We start from the raw sequence: 18602 nt of genomic DNA, 5'->3' as shown, positions 1-18602 counted from the left end.
GGCTTCATAATATTCTCAAATTCCTTTTCAAACAAACAAAAAACTTAATTCATATGCTTTAAAAACTACAGTACATATCATCTAACTCACATTTTGGGCTTTTTTGATGCTGTCATCTCCATATTCCGAATTCTGAAAAGCCATGAGAATGTATCTATTTAGTAAGCCATCTATTGATAACTCCTGTAGAGTTTTATTTGAGAAAATGCCATACCATTGAAGAAAATTTCCTAATAGCTAGAAAGAGGAGGGAATAAAAAAAAAATTGAGGTAATGTTAATCAATTAAATTAGGTACAAAGTAACACAGAGACAATAAACGCAACCAGGTACACTTGATTACAAAAGGGGATGGGGAATTGTTTTGGAATGATGGAAATATTATGTACCTTGACTTGGTAGTGATCACATGGTTTATCTGTTCATCAAAACTTACTGTATGTAAATTAATTTCAGAAAAAAAAAGAAAACCCCTGTGGTTTCCCAGTTTTTATGGTAAGACCAAAATCATTCACAGTTCCTACTAGCTCCTATATGATTGGGACCTGTTTCACTTCTTCTCTAATTCCAGTCATCCCGGCCTTTCTTCAGGTCCTCTAGTGTACCCTCTCCCTTTCCTGAGGACCAACTTTGCCTCTGCACCAATCACTGAAATATCACTTCCTCAAGGTAGAAGGGGATCTTCTGTGCACCTTGCCATGTGCTCCCAGATGATCCTGAATTTCCCTTTCACACCTGAGATTACTTGTTCACCATCTGTTAACTGTGCTGGATTGTATGTTCCATAAAGGCTCCATTGCTACTTTATTCACTGATGTATTTCCACAATTTTGAAGAGGAACTGGCACTCTATTTGCTGAATACATTAACTGTGGTTTAGCTAGGCCTTTTGTTGTCTAGGTTAGCCTCTAGTTTAGAACTCAGAATTTACTTTCTCCTATGGAAACATCAAACTGGAATTAAAATTAGTTTGAAATAAAATTAGTAAAATGGAGACTTTGTGTAAATAATATAAGCCTATAAAGTTACTTGCCCAATTACTAAAATACTTTTGAAAATATATGAAGGCAAACAAAATCTAAAGTCTCTTAGATAACTGACACGTACCTTAACTGAAGACCAAAACTGTCGTTGAAAAAACAAATAAGGCCCACAGTTTTTATTCTCTAAGACACTAAGTAAAAAAAGAAAAACATCATGACCAGATGTTTTATATATAAGTGCCATATAATTCATGCAAGAAAGTATTTCTACAAGCAAAATAGCTAAACAAAGGAATCAAGTGATTTCCAAAGTTTCAAACAATTATCTTCTGGAAGGTAATACATTTCAAAAGTTATGGAAATTTATTCTGAGATACTGAGGGAGAAGAAAGAGTTCATTTATTTTCTTGATTTCTGCTTAAGTGAACAACTTCACCACTGAACTATAGCTCTTTAGAATACTACTTTGCACAAAGTAAATTTGGATTTCTAGCTACCTTTAATTTTCAAGAACTTAAAAGCCTTCAATGCAAGGCAATAGAGATTATTCTCTTTAATGTTCTTAGGAACTACTTACTTTTTGGGATATAAGGGCATGAATACATCATCATCTAAAGTTCTTCTCATTCTCAACAAAAGTGCCTTTAGGTACACCTAAAGAGTTAAAGTAGATCATATATATTAATAAGGGCTATGATAAAGTTAACTTGAAAGAAATAAAAGTAAGTCATACTGCAAATCATATAATCCATAGAGTATACAATGTGAGTAAACGTCCTCAAATTTTTTATTTTCCTCACTGAAATCTCCAATGATATTAACACTTATACTCCATTAACTTACCTATCAACAAGTTTAGAAACTAGCCACGAAACAATAACTATTTTATATGCTGTTTAAATGTTTTAGCATTTGAATAATCAATTTTTACCCAATTAAATACTGCATTTTTCTTTTTCCCCACAAATATGGTTTGATGGGGTTGGGGTGGTAAGAGGATGAAGAGAATACTGGAAGTGAGATACTACCTAGACTATTAGTATCTTCCTTCCATACAGCTTTTTAAAAATGGAAAATGATTTCTCAAATTGTATACATTCAATTTTGGTCTAACTGGCAGAGAGTAAGATTTCTGGTTGGTGTAGAAACATAACCACTCATTCTCAACTTCTGTTCATTTTCAAAAGGAGAAAAAAAAGCTTTCTAAAAATAAGTATTATATTACCTGTGTATTTTTATTTTCTGCATTCACTACTGAAGAGTATCCACTTATTAATTTTAGTGTAATTCCAACCATTCTTGAAGTCTGTGTTGTAGAAAAAGGGTCCCACATATTTTCAGCAATCACTATTAAGAAAAACATGTGTCAATATACAGAAGTAAATGGCTGCTTACTTAAATCTCATGTCAAGTAGTTCTCAAATTACAAATGCCAATCCTGATTTACTTTTCATCTCTACAGCACAAAAATTTCAGTCATCTTTGTTCCATTAACCACAAGAATTCTGAAAGGCAGGGATAAGCAGAGAGGATAAATTCCTCTTATTTCTGCTACTCAGTGAAGACAAAGGTGGGAAGGGAAAAAAAGGAATTTTGTATTATGAGAGATGCTGCTTGGCATCAAGAATTTCTAACTAAACTTGAAATTTATTATTATTTTAATAGGTTCCTATATCAACAATTCCTAATTTTTTTTTTTTGAGAAACCAGTAATAAAAACACTGAATAAAATAATAAAAGCACATTTTTCTCCAGAAAAATGCATATCCTCCAAAACTAAACATTCAGTTTTGGTTTCAGCACTTTGAGTCTCTAAAACTCACAGTGGATCCATGGCTTAATTACTGTCCCCAATTCAGGCCTATCTCCAGGTGGTACACAAATCCCAGGCAAGGAACAACTCGTTAGCCATCTCTGGGCTGGATGATAAATTTATCATTTATAATAATTTCTATGAGGAAATATGCTCTGGATTAAAAACCTCTTAAAAATAGAATGGAGAAACCAAATGTTTCTGATGTTCAATTCAGAAAGCTTTACCTGTTAGTTTAGGAAGAATCACCTTTTCCACAATGGTAGGTAGTAGTGCAACATCTACATCATCTTTTTCTTGCTCCCGTTCTTCACAACCATAAAACAGCAAAGATTCAAACCATAGCATACTCTCAAAGTCACGACATTTTGCCTACCAAATAAGTAAATAAGTAAGATTACCCAAACACTTACTATAGTGGCTATTTCTGCTTCTAGACATAATAGATTTAGCCTTCCATCATAAACAACTAAAAACTGAACAAAATACATGAAATATGCTTTCAAACAATGGACCAAAGGCAGCAAAGAACTAGGATCCTTAAAAGAAAGGAATCAAACCAGGTATCACTCTGCTTTAAGACAGCCCAACAGGGTAGGGATTCCCAAGCAGAGTATAGCAGTTTTGCTGAGGGGCAGTTCTGGAGAGTGAACTACACATAAAAAGAACTTCAGAAATACAAACAAGGGTGCTCTTGAGCTTCTATTCTAAGACATGTATGTGTAGGGCAAGACTCCACAAGGTCAGACAATGAGACATGAGCTACAAGCTGAATGGCTTCTAGAACTCATACTATTTTCAGTTATCTTTCCTTTCCCAGTTTCAACCTCACCCTCTTTTCTTTACGGTTTATACATTCAACTCATCCGATCTCTTTCACTGAGCCTGTGGCTCCACCCATTTGTTTGGTAACTTCCAAACCCTATCTTAAACATAACTATTAGACCTATATAGGCAATTCCAGTCTCCTTTGTCATACACTAGGCCAACAGGTCCTACTGATTTTATTTTCTTGCACTCCCAATGTCCATTACCACTGACCTACCATATTTTTCAAAAACAGTGTGCCCATATAAATAATGAGCACACACATAATGGGCAGAAATAAAATTATATAGAAAAGTTCTGACACAGTGTGCTCATGCATATACTGCATGTCTCACGACATTTCCAGAAGTGAGTTTTGGCCTCACTTACCTTTACTCAACAATCTAAAAATGTTACTTTTGATCAAATTTGTGTAATAAAGATACAAACCACGGTCAAGAAGTCATGGATCAAGTATGGTAGCACCCCAGTAATCAAAAATAAGTAATTGTAACTGTATGCTTACATACATACTTACATACATAGTTACATGCTTACTTAGTCCTTGCTGTGGCATCCCACAGCAAGGACTAAGAATGGGAGCCAATCTGTGCCCAGGCATATCACTCTAGAGATGGAGAGAGGACTGGGTGGAGGGATGGTTCCATGGCAGGCAGGAGATTTAAATGGCCTGAGTATGGTGGCCAGTGAGCCAAACAGTGCTGCTGCAGTGTGCCACACCCCCAGAGTGGCCTTTCCAGTCCAGGGTGCACAGACACATGGACTTCCTGGACCAGGACCAGTTGCCCTGGTAAGGGCTATTTCTGGAGTGGAAAAAGTGATTTTCTTCCTGCATCAGAGAAAGTGGTTTGCAGAATAGGGAAGGAACCGTGCCAGGAGAGGAGCTACTTTAGAAACTTTAAGGCAGGTTGGTGAGTGTCTGCTGCTAGGAACCAAACCTCCACGTCAACAGGCACCAAGACGAAGACTCAGCATTAAATCCGTTGGACAGAAAAAAAAAAATGGAAATGGAAATAAGCAACATGTAAAAAAAATATTGGCATAGTGTGCTTATGAACATAACTGGTGTGTGTTGCACAGTATGCAAAAAACATAATGTGTGCATTAATTGCATAAAGTATGGTAGTTCAGGCCCTCTTTTCACACCTATCTAATTGTTTTTTCCCACTAGTTTCTAAATTACTCTAGGACCAAGGCACCAAGTTCTTACCATTCATGTTCATATTCTACCATCATTGCATATGCTGTATATGAATTGAAAAGCAACAAAGAGCTGTTTCAGGAGGGGATGGACTATGTCTTAGTCATCTAGTGCTGCTCTAACAGAAGTAACCACACGAGTGACTTTAACATTAAACAGCAATTTATTTTCTCATACTGTAGGAGGCTCTCACTGTCACTGAGTTGATTTTGAGTCGTAGTGACCCTACAGAACTGCCCCATAAGAGTTTCCAAGGCTATAAATCTTTACAGAAGCAGATTGCCTCATCTTTCTCCCACAGGGTGGCTGGTGGGTTCAAATCACTGACCTGTGCTTACCAGCTGAATACTGTAACTACTGCGCCACCAGAGCTCCTAACTCACTACCATCGAGTTGTATCTGACTCATAGCAACCCCTCCTTGGGTTTCCGAGGCAGTATCACTACGGAAGTTGATTGCCCAACCTTCCTTCGAGAAGTGGCTGGTGGGTTTGAATTGCCAGCCTTCTGGTTAGCAGTCAAATGCCTTAGGCATTACGCCACTAGAGCTCCTCCAGAGCTCCTAAAAGTCTGAATTCAGGGTGCCAGCTCCAGGGAAAGGTTTTCTCTCTGTCAGCTCTGGAGGAAGGTCCTTGTCTCTGAGCTTCTGCTCCTGGGTTTTTATTCATATGGCTTGACTCCTCTCTTCTCTCACTTAGTTAAATCTTTCATATCTCAAAAGACACTGACTCAAGACATACCTTACACTGATTCTGTCTCATTAACATAACAAAGATAATCCATTCCCAAATGGATTATAACCATAGCCATAGAGGTTAGGATTTACAAAACTTTTTTTGGGACACAGTTCAATCCATAACAGAGCTCAAAAGGAAAGATTTAAGATTATATACCAAGATACAATCTGTATCAATTAATATAGTCCTATCTCTCTTGAAAAATATTTTGCTTAAGCTTACCTCTCTAGCTTAAGAGACTAAAATTGCCCAGGCTTTATGTTATACTAGTTCCTAACACTGATGTAAGTCACCTACCTCAAGAGGAGTCCAAGTGAGGAGTTGAAGTCTTATAAGGGGGTTAAATAACTTTGGCAAACAAAGGCCAATGTAAGCATCCTTGTAGGACATGTAGTACTTTGAACGCCATGCTTCAAATTGTGACTTAATACAATCAATTGAATAGAAACTCTCAAGGACATCTTCAAAAATCTTGCCGGACTCTTTTGAAATGCGATCTAAGAACAACAACAAAACCCACACAGAACCATAATTTATCATGGAGTAGAAAAACACAGTTCAATATTTTAAGTGTTATCTTTATAGCTTGTGTATCAGTAAGATAGGTTCATTAACAAAGAAATCATTGTTAATCACAATTTAGAAGGATAAGCAGAAGTACATTTAGATTTCACTTTGTTTTGTTATGCAAACCAAAGCACAAGTAGTCCTCATTTTGCACAGTTCCAATATACGTAGCCTACCAAAACCAAAAAAACCAAACCTACTGCCACTGAGTCAATTTTGACTCACAGCAATTCCCATTGGGTTTTCAAGGCTGTAAAACTTTATGAAAATAGATTGCCAGTCTTCCTTCCATGGAGTGGCTGGTGGATTTGCAGTGCCAACCTTCTGGTTAGCAGTCAAAGCTCCTTATGGGGAAAAAATATTTGGCAACGATATGTATGGCAAGGGACTTCTCTCTAAAATTTATAGAAAACTCCAACACCTCAACATTCAGAAGACATACAATCCAATTTGAAAATGGGCAGCAGACATGTACAAACAAACACTTCACTAAAGAAGATACTCAGATAGCCAACAAACACATGAAGAAATGCTCATGATCATTAGCCACTAGAAAGATGCAAATAAAAACAATAATGGGATTATCATTTAACCCCAGTAATAACAGCAAAGTTCAACAAGACAGAAAATAACAAATGCTGGTAAGGATGTGAATGGGACTCTCCTACACTTCTGGTGGGGTTATAAAATGATACAACTACAGTAGAAAACAGTACGGCACTTTCTTAAAAAGTTGGAAATAGAAATACCATTTGATCCAGTAATCCTATTACTAGGTATATATCCTAAAGAACTAAGAACCAGGACAGGAGTAGATAATGCACACCAATAGTCACTGTAGCACTATTCATAATAGTAAACAGAAACAAACTAAGTGCCCATCAACAGATGAATGAATAACCAAACTATGTAATGAATACTGTGTAACACTAAAGAACAATAAGAATCTGCAAAACACCTCATAACATGGATGAACTTGGAGAATATTATGCTGAGTGAAATAAGTCAATCACAGAAGGACAAATGTTGTATGAGACTACTATTGTGAAAAGTCAAGGAAAGATTTATACACATGGAAGGAAACTCTCTTTGTTGATTAGTAGGATGGAAGGGGAAGAGAGGGAAAATTGCCAGACAGGTAAGAGACAAGTATTAATTTGCATGAAGGGAAAGACAATATACCAAAAGCAAGTGACATCACAGTAACACTAAGGAAAAGAACACTAAGGAAAAGGTGCATGAGAAATACAGACAACAAAGGTAAACACATTTACATATACAATACTGCATTATCAGTAATAGCAAACATTAATCTATGGGTGGATACATAGGTAGACAGGCAAAATAATCATATAAGGGCAGGCAAAAGGGAATATATCCATGACCATGTGTAAGTTTGGCAGATGATATTTCTACATACATATTTGTATGTCTTATAAGAATGTCCATATATATATATATATATATATAAAAAATAAAGCTCTGGTAGCATAGTGCCTAAGGCACTTGCCTGCTAACCAGACGGCTGGCGATTCAAACCCACCAGCCACTCCTCGGAAGGAAGGTTGGGCAATCCTACTTCTGTAGTGATACTGCCTCGGAAACCCAAGGAGGGGTCACTATGAGTCGGGTTTGACTCGACGTCACATAACAACAACAACAAAGCTAACAGGGGGCAAAGTTATGGTAACTTCTTAGCCATAGCCAAATACCTAGAGGGAATGAGTTGCTGGGCTTACAGGCTCAGGACCATGGTTACAGGGGACTTCAAGCTCAATTGGCATAACATATTACACTAAAACACTGTTCTAGAGCCTACTTTAGTGACTAGTAACTAGGGTCTTAAAAGATTGTGAGTGGCCATCTAAGATGTAATTGTTGGTGTCTTCTTGTCCAGAGCAAAGAAGAATGAAGAAAATCAAAAACATGGAAACAATTAGCCCAAGGGACTATTAAAAGTCTAAATTACCTGTGTGTGTGTACCATGCAAATCCCAACCTTTATGACCCATGACATTCAGTAACAAAAGTGGGTACAGATTTTTACAATTAAGAAAAGCTCCAATTCTTATGCAGTGGCCACAAAAATTCAAACCATTAGATGGAAAACACCACACCCAAGTAGAAACCAAATTGATAATGAAATTCCAATTAAATGTCTTACCTTTTTCCAGATTGAAATTAGTAATATCTGTAGAAGTTTCTTCATCATCACTGGAAAGGCCTTCAAGATGATCTGCCATCTTACCAGTTTGCTCTCTGGCTTGTCTACGACGAGTCCTAAACAATATCATGTTTTCAAATGAGATATAAGAGATTCACGCCTTCCCAAACAAACTGACAGGAAACATTTTTAAAAAAATTACCTTCTGGCCTCTCTTTCTGCAATCCGACGTTTTGCATGCTCTTGATACAGTGCCCGATCACGTCCAAAAGAATCAAGATTTGGTGCCATCAGAGCTTTATCTGTACAACAACAATGGTTAAAGTTAAAAGCCTCCCTTCAACAATCTTGAGGAAAGAGTTTGCACAGAATAAGCCATTATGATAGACTGCTTGCTAATCTCAAAATAGCATGACTTTGCAATAACTAGTGACTGGGTAGTTTTTTAGTTTTGAGCAAATCTCAGTATTACTCTGAATTCCTATGAAAAAGAGTAGAAAAATTAAAGAACTGATAATTATTCTAAGATTTCAACAACCCTACATAAAAGAAATTGGGCTTAATCACTATTTTACTGTATAAGTAACAGAACTAGTTTATGCTATTACGATGAGCAAATAAATTAAAAGTCTAAATCACCTGTGCAAAAAGAAAAATAATAGATTACTCTTTTTAAGGAAGAATTTAAGCATCATGTATTGAATGATATGAAATGGACCCAAAAAAAGAAACATAGGTGGGAAAGATGAGAAGAAAAATTTTGTTGCAGGAAACAGTTTTGTGCAGGAGTTTAATAATATACCTATCCTAATTTTAGGAGCTCTGGTGGCACACTGCCTAAGGCATTTGACTGCTAACCAGAAGGCTGGAGGTTCAAACCTACCAGCCACTCCTTGGAAGGAAGACTAGGCAATCTACTTCCGTAGTGATACTCCCTTGGAAACCTAAGGAGGGGTCACTATGAATTGGATCCAACTCAACGACAGTGAGTCTGAGATCCTAATTTTGCTTCGAATAAATAGAGATATTTTTCTCTATTATGCTTTTTTAGAACAAGGAAGAATCATCTCTATAATGAAAACCATATCTGAGCAGGATCAACTTATTTATATTTTATCAAACACTACTCTTTCATAGCTTACTGTGTCTCATTTAATTATTCCTCTTTTTAATCTCTAAGAGCTCTGGTGGTGTAGTGGTTAAAGCATTCAACTGCAACCAAAAGGTTGGTGATTTGAATCCACTAGCTACTTTGCAGAAGAAAGATGAGGTAATCTGCTTGTGGAAAGATTTACAGCCTTGGAATCACAGAGCTCAACTGTGTCCTACAGGGTCTCTATGAGTCAGATTTGACTCAATGACAGTGGGTTTTTTGGTGGGCTTCCATCTGTTTTTAACTTTCTGAAACAATTTGTAGTTTTATCTCCCAACTCTAAGTTTACATTTATGTTTTTAATTTCCAAGAGATGGTTCTTCTTAGAATATCCTTTTTCTACAGAATCTTATACTTGTGTTATGAGAATACTGTCTCTTTTTCTCTCTAAGGGTATGAACTTTAAAGTTTTAAAGCATTCTCTGCCACCTGCAGTGTCTGTTTCCTCAGAGTCCCTTTGGTTCTACTGCTGTGTTGGTTTCTCTGATGAATGTTAGCTATCTGTTCATACCTAAGAAAGAGACAGGAAATTCTGTGTGCATAAAAGGGGGTTGTCAACCACAGGCATCACCACCAGATCACTGAGTGGAGAGCCAAGAGCCCCACTTGTTAGTATTTCAGGGTCTTTTCTGTGGACCCATTCCCTTCTCCAGAGAAGACTCCTTTAATCTCTTGTCTAAGGTAGGAGGGGTGAAGAAATAGGTAGTTATTGCACTTCCCTCATTTCTACATTTTAGTTCCACTATGAAGATATTCTGAAATATTTCCACTAGGAAGATATTCTGAAAAATTTGGGATAGTAATGGGAAAAAAACAATTAAAGGTATAGGAGAGGAAAATGTCACATGCAAAGTAAGACATCCATTTGGATTTGTGTTGTTTTTTTTTTTCTGTTATCAGAGATGTGTCACCAACATCAGCAACAGGGAAAAGTAATACCAAAAATTGGCTTTCAACCCCAGTGTATCCTAACTACCCTAGATCCTACTATTTTCACAAGTTGACTTTTCCCCCTCAATTTTTCATTCATATTTCAACAGCTGATATTAGGAAGGACATATGTTCTAGAATTCATGAATTATAATAAAGGATTACTAGAGTAAACAAGATGTCCCAGCCCTACTTCAACTGAGTCTACTTACACACCATAGATGAATTAGCTAAAACCCCCAAACTACAGAAGTGATTCCTGTCTAAAAGGGAACTTTCATTAGAGAAATATTTTAAAAGAATATTCATTACTATACTAAATATTTAAAATGTTGCATATTTACAGGTTTTATAAATACCAGTTAGGGGTGATATATGAGAGTAGATAAATGACTGAAGTGACAGGCTCCTTTACTTCTGTAGGAACTACCTGCAGTAATGGTAGACAACTGCTTATAATTTTAAACACATGAATTCCAGGCTATTCTTTGGTGCTTAAAAAAAAATCAGAAAAGGAACTGGCTCTTCAGTGTCCCAAGCAATTTTCTTCAAATATTTGGCAGCTAATGTAGACACCTCTGGAAAAATATTTTTAAATTTCTCATTATCTTTCCTCTCCTTCCATCTAATAATGTACATCATTCAACTTTAACTTCAAATTCCATATAAGTAAATAGCTCCAATTATGAAGAACAGATTGTAGACAAAAGGTATTTGATGAAATACACAACTCACAAAAATCATTTCTTCCCTTCGCAAGGTATAATGGTTACCTGTAATCTGCCCCAGAAACCTGGCTCTGTCTGGATCAAAAGAAATCTGGGATGGGTGCATTAGTCATTTAGGTGGCCAATATGTTACTAATCCAGTTTAAATTTGTGGCAGATACAGGAGGGCAAAGCCATTTATATGGCTCACAGCTGAGTCTGACTCAGGTCTGAAAGCCATGTTACTACCTTTATGCTTTCCAAAACACATCTGAAACACAAGAGAATGCTTATCTCTCTGGTTTAGAGGACGCCCTGTATGAAAAAGCATTATTTTCTAAGGAAAATAGGGGCTTTTGCACTTGGATTACCTGAAATGGTTATTTAACATGCAGATTTCTGGACACCATCAAAGACCTACTAAGACTGTCTGGGGACAGGACCAGGAAACCTGCACTTTAAGTAAATAAATATCACAAGTAATTCTGATGTACACATCTATTTGAGAATTACTGATGTAGAAAACAGATGACAAAAAAAAGCCATAAGGAATCCATAATAGTTAATTCTTACTAGAGCATTCAAAAACATGGAGGGCAATGGAAAAATGGAGTTAAAAGTTTTAAAACATCTGATTAAAGAATCCCAGCTAAGCTATTTAATAAAACGTTTCTAACTAACTTTGTTCGCTTAACATACATCTATAATGAAAGGAATATAAATTTAATTTCTAAATTTTTAAATTAAAATTTATGAACTATAAGCATTGACTCTCTAAAAAAAAAAAAAAAATCCAGTATATAGGGCAAATTAGAGAAAGAAACATTAAAAAAAAAAGTATGAAACTTCGTTTTAGTCTAGAAATGAAATCTCAAAACTGCCTCAGTCTTGGAATTGTGCTGTTTGTTATGTCTCTCTTTCTCTCTCACACACACACACATACTTTCCCAGTTCATAAACTCAAAATCTTTCACTGTAATAAACATTTGTATTACTGCTATGAACAGGATGAAAATGAAAGAAAAAAATCGGAGATAAACAGAGTGGTTTTAAGATAAACTACAGATTATATTCTATTGTCCACAGTCTAAAAGGAGAATGAAAATAATATGCCCAAAGAGTAAGATTGATAGAATATTAGTGCATGTCTTAGAGCTCTTCTGTGAAGCTATAGTTTTTTAAAACAGTTTGATTACATGCTGTTACAATAATTAGATCTACCTGACATAAGAGCAAGGAAATGCGTTTTTTAAAAAAAAAAAAAAAAAAAAAGCCAAGATATCTAACTTTCAATTAGGCTGCACTAAAGAAACAAGGTTGTTTAATGAATAATAAAAACCTTCAAGATGGACTGACTTGAATGGCTTGAAAACTCCGAAGATTCATCTTTAATATCATCTTGCCGTCTTTGGACAAGGCGGGAAGCTCGCTGTTTGTACAGCTGATGTATTGCTGATTCAAGTTCGTTAATCAGTGGCACCTGTAAAAATACAACACACTCCGTAACACCAAACTCCTCAGTTGCTTACTTATTTGAGGGTTCCATACTACTTCCGGATTTCTGAAAAAATACCCTCTCTAAGGACAGAATAATCATGAATTCCCAGAAAGACACAAATAGAAACTCCTTTTTATAATGTTTAGGAAACATCACTTCTTCTTTTAATCCATGTATAGAGCTGTATAGAGCTATAATGTCCAGTGCCTAATTATTGGAGCAAAAATGTGGTTAGGAAACGTTAACATTTCAAAATTAATAAAGACAGCAAACACAGAAATGTCAAAAATTTCAGTTCTTTTTCTTTAGAATATTCAAGTAATTGGAAGTCTTTTAAAGTCCAGTTTTAATTTTCCAGCAGCATGGTCTGCCAATTTTTATTAAGTAAATCATTACCATTGTGCAGTATCCCGACACCCAGATGCAATGGCTCTAAGAGTAGGTGAGAACAAGAATCTACTAACTTCCAGTTTTAGAGATTCATCTTGCTCTGCCATTTATATGTACCAAGTACCTTACAGTAATCTGTTACACTATCTTGCAACTTTAACACAGATTTTAAATGTAAGCTGAATGACTGATTAACAGGGCAAATCAAATTTCTATCACTAACCCGTCTGAAATCAGTATCTCAAATTTAAACGTTCCTTTCTTCCTAGAAAATGTTTAAATTTATCCATATTTTGTAACAAAATAAAATTATTCATATGAAAAATGTAAGTTTAAAAACTCAATAAATTTTTCCAGGTTAATATCCATAATCAAAGTATTCACTTTGATTCATACAGAATACAAAAATTAAAAAAAAAAAAAAAAAAAAAACTTCCTCTTTATAAATATAACCAAAAGCAATGAAACTTTCACAAAACACTACCAACCACTACACATACCTGAGGAAACCAGAAATTCTAGTTTCCTGATGGTTAGTGCAAACGGAAAACACATTATTTAGAGTTTGGGAACACTGGCACCAAGTGTTATAAAGCTGAACTGAACAGACTGTAAATGGAAAATAAAAAAAGGCAGGTGGAATACACAGATGTCTGTAATAAAAGCAATTTTATATACTTGCATGATTCCATTGCAAAAACAGCAAATGTTCACGGAAAGGCCAAAATGTTGTAGCTGTTTTATTCTTTAATAAGCCACACCATGGGCAACAATGTCCCCAAATCTGCATTAGTTTTGACAACTGAGCCCAAAGACTCTAGCATTAAAATTTACTACAATCAAACTTTTTAGCAACTACTACCATATTATTGTGATTTCCACTTCCCCATCTACTTTTTCTTTTTTTAATCTGCAAAGAACTGATGATAAACGAATGACCCTAAAGACACACTTGTTCGCTCTTTTGGCCCTAGACACTGTTAATATTCCTCTACTGTGAGGGTGCATCTCTATGCCTGCATGATACTGGCTTAAATTATTGAATTTAAAGCTAAAATTCTGATAATGCAATTTTTATTTAGGTAATTGGAATGTCTTACAGCCCAGAGAAAATTTTGAGAATAAAGGTCCTAAGAACACATTTTTGATTCTCACTCAATTCTTAACAACATCGATTTATCTCAGGAACTTGCATCCTGACAAGTTCTTTAACTTCTCCAAACTCAAAACCATTACTAAATAGTTTTATATCAAGACCAAATTTATGGCAAAGAATGCAAGAAGGAAAATGACAAGAAAGAAACAAAACAATGGAAAGTTAAGATGATCAGCAAATAATTTAAAACCTAAGTTCAAAAATCACTTAATTTTATACAATAATGTGATATTTATCTTCTTTATGGTCTTGTCCTGAAACAGCATTTTTATAGAATAACAACTAAACAGAATATTCAAATCCATCCAATTGTTGCTCGATATTTCCAAGAAAATAATGCATGATATTATTAGCCTGACAGCACTCTTAATGAAACTCAATGTGTATGAAAACATCAAAATGAAGAGAATACTGATCTTTAAGAGACAGACTATCTATCTTTTTAAATTACAAATAGAAAGTCACTTTCTAACATATGAAGTTCAAGATCTGCTTTGAAAACATTGATCTAATGACTGTGTAACCATATCAGCACAATCTGAGGTGGATGTCTCTAGGAACAGGATAATCAAGAAGAAATGAAGAACCTCCCTTTCACCTCTTTCTGCATAAACTCAGCAATAAAAAGAACTTCAAAAAATTGAAAAGATGCAAAGGGGAAAAAAAACTCCCTAAGTCTAGACATCTTGAAAACAAACTTCATGTGAATTATTTTTACAAGTTTACATTATTGTTTTTTCTTTCTATTCCTAATGATAAGTGATTTAGATTCCAGCTTAGTTTAAAGGGGTGTAAATACTAATATATGCGTACACATGTTATAGAGAATACAAAAGAGTAATTAATATTTCTTTGGAAATAAATAAATAAATAAACCCACTGCCATGTAGTCAATGTCGACTCATAGCAGCCCTTTAGAACAGAGTAGGATTCACCATAGGGTTTCCAAGGCTGTAAATCTTTATGGAAGCAGAATGCCCTATCCTTCTCCTGTGGAGGAGGTGGTGGGTTCGAACCACCAATCTTTTGGTTAACAGGTGAATGCTTTAACCACTATTGACACCAGGGCTTCTCAAAGTATTAACAGTAATTAACAATTATTTTTAAGTAGTAAGTAACTATAAGAACTAGATGCCCTAATCTCAATTTAAGAATGGTATACGATAGGGTCACTATGAATCAGAATCAACTCGAAGGAGATGGGTTGTTTTTTATGTTTAATACTATAGTTGATCATTACCATCGTTTTTTTTCCAGTTATGTGTTCACAATGACTAGTGTATAAGTTTATTCAAGTAAGTTCCAATGCAAAGGCCAACTTCAAGAAAAAAATTTCAAGAAATTTCAAGAGACAAAATCAACAGGGATGATTCTCACTTAGAGTATGGTCTGAGACAAAGATCCTATCTCTAATTATAAAAGGTTACCAGAGTAGCCCCCATCACGCCCAGCTCAGAATGGCTTTACCAGAAGAATCACCACCATCAGCTCTGACACATTACGTCCCACTTTGCATCTTGACTCTAGCACACTCCTCTCTCATCCTCCACACACAGAGGAACAGTCAAGCCTATGCTTCTGCCCTATCCCTGTATTTGGCCCCCTAAGCCACTGATATGCCACCGGGATATCAAAGCTCACACTATAGTTGCTTCTCCAGAAGCCAGGTTATAAGGATAAGAATATAATCCTATAAACAAAACATGATAAATGCTGTCTCGGCCTAGACTGCCTGGAACAATGAAGACTCATTAGGAACAAAGTCCGACAGCGTTCTTTTGCCAATCTTAGATTTTAAGGTACTGAAAACAGCCAACAGTGATAATTACAAAGTTTAAATATTCACTTAACCATACTATATGCTCACAGATTCTATGCTAATCCACACAGCCAATGATAAAAGAAAGTATACCTTTCAATTCTTATTACTTTAAAGTTTAGGGACAAGATGTTCAAAGACCATGATTTTAATTTTTTTAAAAAGATAAAACTGAAAAGTACATGAATGTTTATAAACCACTGCATCAAACAATAAGAGGCCATTTGTGAAGAAAAAGGATTCTATTTGTAACTAATTTTAAAAGTACAAACAATGGTAAAATAGAATGCAAAAAACTTTAGAAATTGACTACCACACTAAAAAAATGAACTTGGAAGAAATGAGATCTTATAAGAAATTAAGTCCAATGAATGGTTTCTGAAATGGATGAAGCACAGGCTTACTTAAGTAAAAACAATTAGCAGCAACAGTGACCAACTCTATCTAGGGTAAAAAAAAGCACTAAGAAAATTTTGCTACTTTATGCATATTTTTGAAATTACTTGTATAAGGAGTTTAAGGTTAGACCTGAACTATAAAAAAGAAAATTGCATCAGATAAGTCTATAATTTTCTAATAATTCAGGGAAGACCAATAATCTACCATTATGTCAAGGCAACACTTGCCAAGTCTTATCAAAACGTGCTTTGAGGTATTATTGCCACTAATGAAGTGAAGAAAAGGAAGCATGACTTTGCATCACTCTAAAGTTGAATTCAGTAGATATTTTCTGAGAAACACAGAAATGTTCTACACAAGGCCATCTAAACCTCCCTAATTTTGCTTTATTCAAAGAGATTAATATTTTTGCATTCTTACCTTTTCACTGAAACACTCAAGCAAGTCTTGGACATACCCTCGCATTTCTTGCAAAAATTTATACCGTTCACCAATACCCCCAGAAGACCCTTCTAATCTCTCAATAGCCCTGGTAGAGTCCACTCGGCTTTGCAGATGTTTCTCATGCTGCTGTCGATTTGTTTTATGCAATTCTTTCATGGAATCCAACCTTAAGAACACAAAAGGATAAATATAACACATTTACATCCAAAAAGTCTATGCTGTTAGGACTCTGCAAATTATAGTAATGCATTTAGTTCCAATATTATAATACAAAATACTTGGAATGGCATCTTTTCATCTGTACTGCTCAAAAATGGCAGTATACAGACTTCATAAAAAGTTATTTGGCAGGCTAAACAAAATCTCACTGTTCTGCTTTCCCCCCATATCTTGACTACATTGTTTCAGAGTCCAAGAGTTGCAAACTCAGAACTGTCTTCATCATGGAGTGGCATTTTTTTTTTTTTTTTTTAAATAACTTTTCGTGGCTTCCACAGAAGTAATCCAAGAAGGTAGCAGAACAAAGTATGAAGTCATCTTCTGTTTAGCTTTTGAAGATGGGCCAGTGAATCTTCTTTGCTGATATTCTGCATCTGCTACCCCAGACTATAAGTTGCCTGAGGGAACAGAAAGCTAGTGGACAGGTCTTTAAGAAGTTGATCTGCCCTACCTGTCTTTAAGCTGTTTCTTTACCAAATCAATAGTAACGGGAGTCATCTCATTACTGGGAGTTTTGAAAGGGACTGTATTATCTGTTTTTTGAGATTTGGCATCTGATGATCCATAGGCCGTGTAACTATAAGGAATGCCATAGGATGAACCATAAGGCATTGTCTGGTAAGTGTTTTGGTAGTACATATTCACTTCAGTGGGTTGACTTGCTTGAACCTAGAAAAGAAATGGGATATGTATGAAAACTACTAGCAAAAACTTCAAATGTCCAACTTACATACAGCCTATAGTTACGAACCAACCCCAGTAAAGTCTACTATATTAAAAATTCAAGATAAATACAATGGTTCTTAATAACGAACAGGTACTTTGCTTCGCACATGAAAACATTATTACTGTATTATTATGTTAAAGATGTTTCAGTGTATCTGAACTATCTTTAATATTGTTCATTCACAGAAAGATATACTATATCCTAAGACAAACGTTAGATAGATACAAACTATACTTAACTATTCCGACTTATGTACAGATTTCATTTAAAAACAGACTTAGATAGAACTCATTCATAATCCAAGGACTACCTTTACAGTATAATTAAATGAAAACAAATAACTGTAGAGTTCTTCAAAATCAAACAAAAGGAGGTTTGGATGAATGTGCTATCTCTTGATGCTATCACTAAATTTAATAATTTTCAAGAAATACAGTAACATGTTTAGTGTTAAAAGGAATACTAAACGTAATTAAACACCATTTTATCACTGGAAGAGGATAAATGACTTACCTGTGGTCACAGAATAAAGGGACAAGCGATTACAATCTATGACGCCTGACACCTGGAGTCCAGGATTTTGCCTATTACGCCCTTTTTTCTGAACATAAGGGCAAGTAAAAGTTTGCCCCAAAACATTACTACAAAAAGTTTATAGGTATGTAATCTTTTCCACTATACCACTTACATCTATAAAACATTGTTACAACTATTTAGGAAAATATTTTTCACCTATCTCAGTAAGTTTTTGCATTACTGAGAAACCATCTCCTATAAAATAATTTTGAAGGTCAGAAAAAAATAAGTTATACAGGGGGGAAAAAACATTTTATCCAAAGCAGTGGTCCTCAAACTTTAGTGGGCATCAGG

At 35.3% G+C, this 18602-nt stretch overlaps 1 protein-coding gene across 1 annotated transcript in view; it reads right to left on the bottom strand.

Annotated features, from left to right (window-relative positions):
* Positions 1-18602, bottom strand: part of PAXBP1 (PAX3 and PAX7 binding protein 1) — a 38219-nt gene that overhangs the window by 4756 nt on the left and 14861 nt on the right. Inside the window, exons 6-16 of the mRNA XM_007941281.2 lie at positions 17457-17674; positions 16763-16952; positions 12437-12560; positions 8493-8592; positions 8291-8406; positions 5858-6057; positions 3023-3167; positions 2208-2329; positions 1560-1636; positions 1107-1173; positions 91-237 (exon numbers count right to left, since the gene is read on the bottom strand). Coding sequence (XP_007939472.2) covers positions 91-237; positions 1107-1173; positions 1560-1636; positions 2208-2329; positions 3023-3167; positions 5858-6057; positions 8291-8406; positions 8493-8592; positions 12437-12560; positions 16763-16952; positions 17457-17674 — 1506 coding nt within the window. The remainder of the gene's footprint in view (positions 1-90; positions 238-1106; positions 1174-1559; positions 1637-2207; positions 2330-3022; positions 3168-5857; positions 6058-8290; positions 8407-8492; positions 8593-12436; positions 12561-16762; positions 16953-17456; positions 17675-18602) is intronic.

This window comes from Orycteropus afer, unplaced genomic scaffold (assembly GCF_000298275.1).
Source record: "Orycteropus afer afer isolate SDZICR_OR568_19922 unplaced genomic scaffold, OryAfe1.0 scaffold00078, whole genome shotgun sequence".
NCBI classification, from domain to species: Eukaryota; Metazoa; Chordata; class Mammalia; order Tubulidentata; family Orycteropodidae; genus Orycteropus; species Orycteropus afer.
The sequence above is the reverse complement of the archived record's forward strand: the minus strand, read 5'-3'. Positions and strand labels throughout refer to the sequence as shown.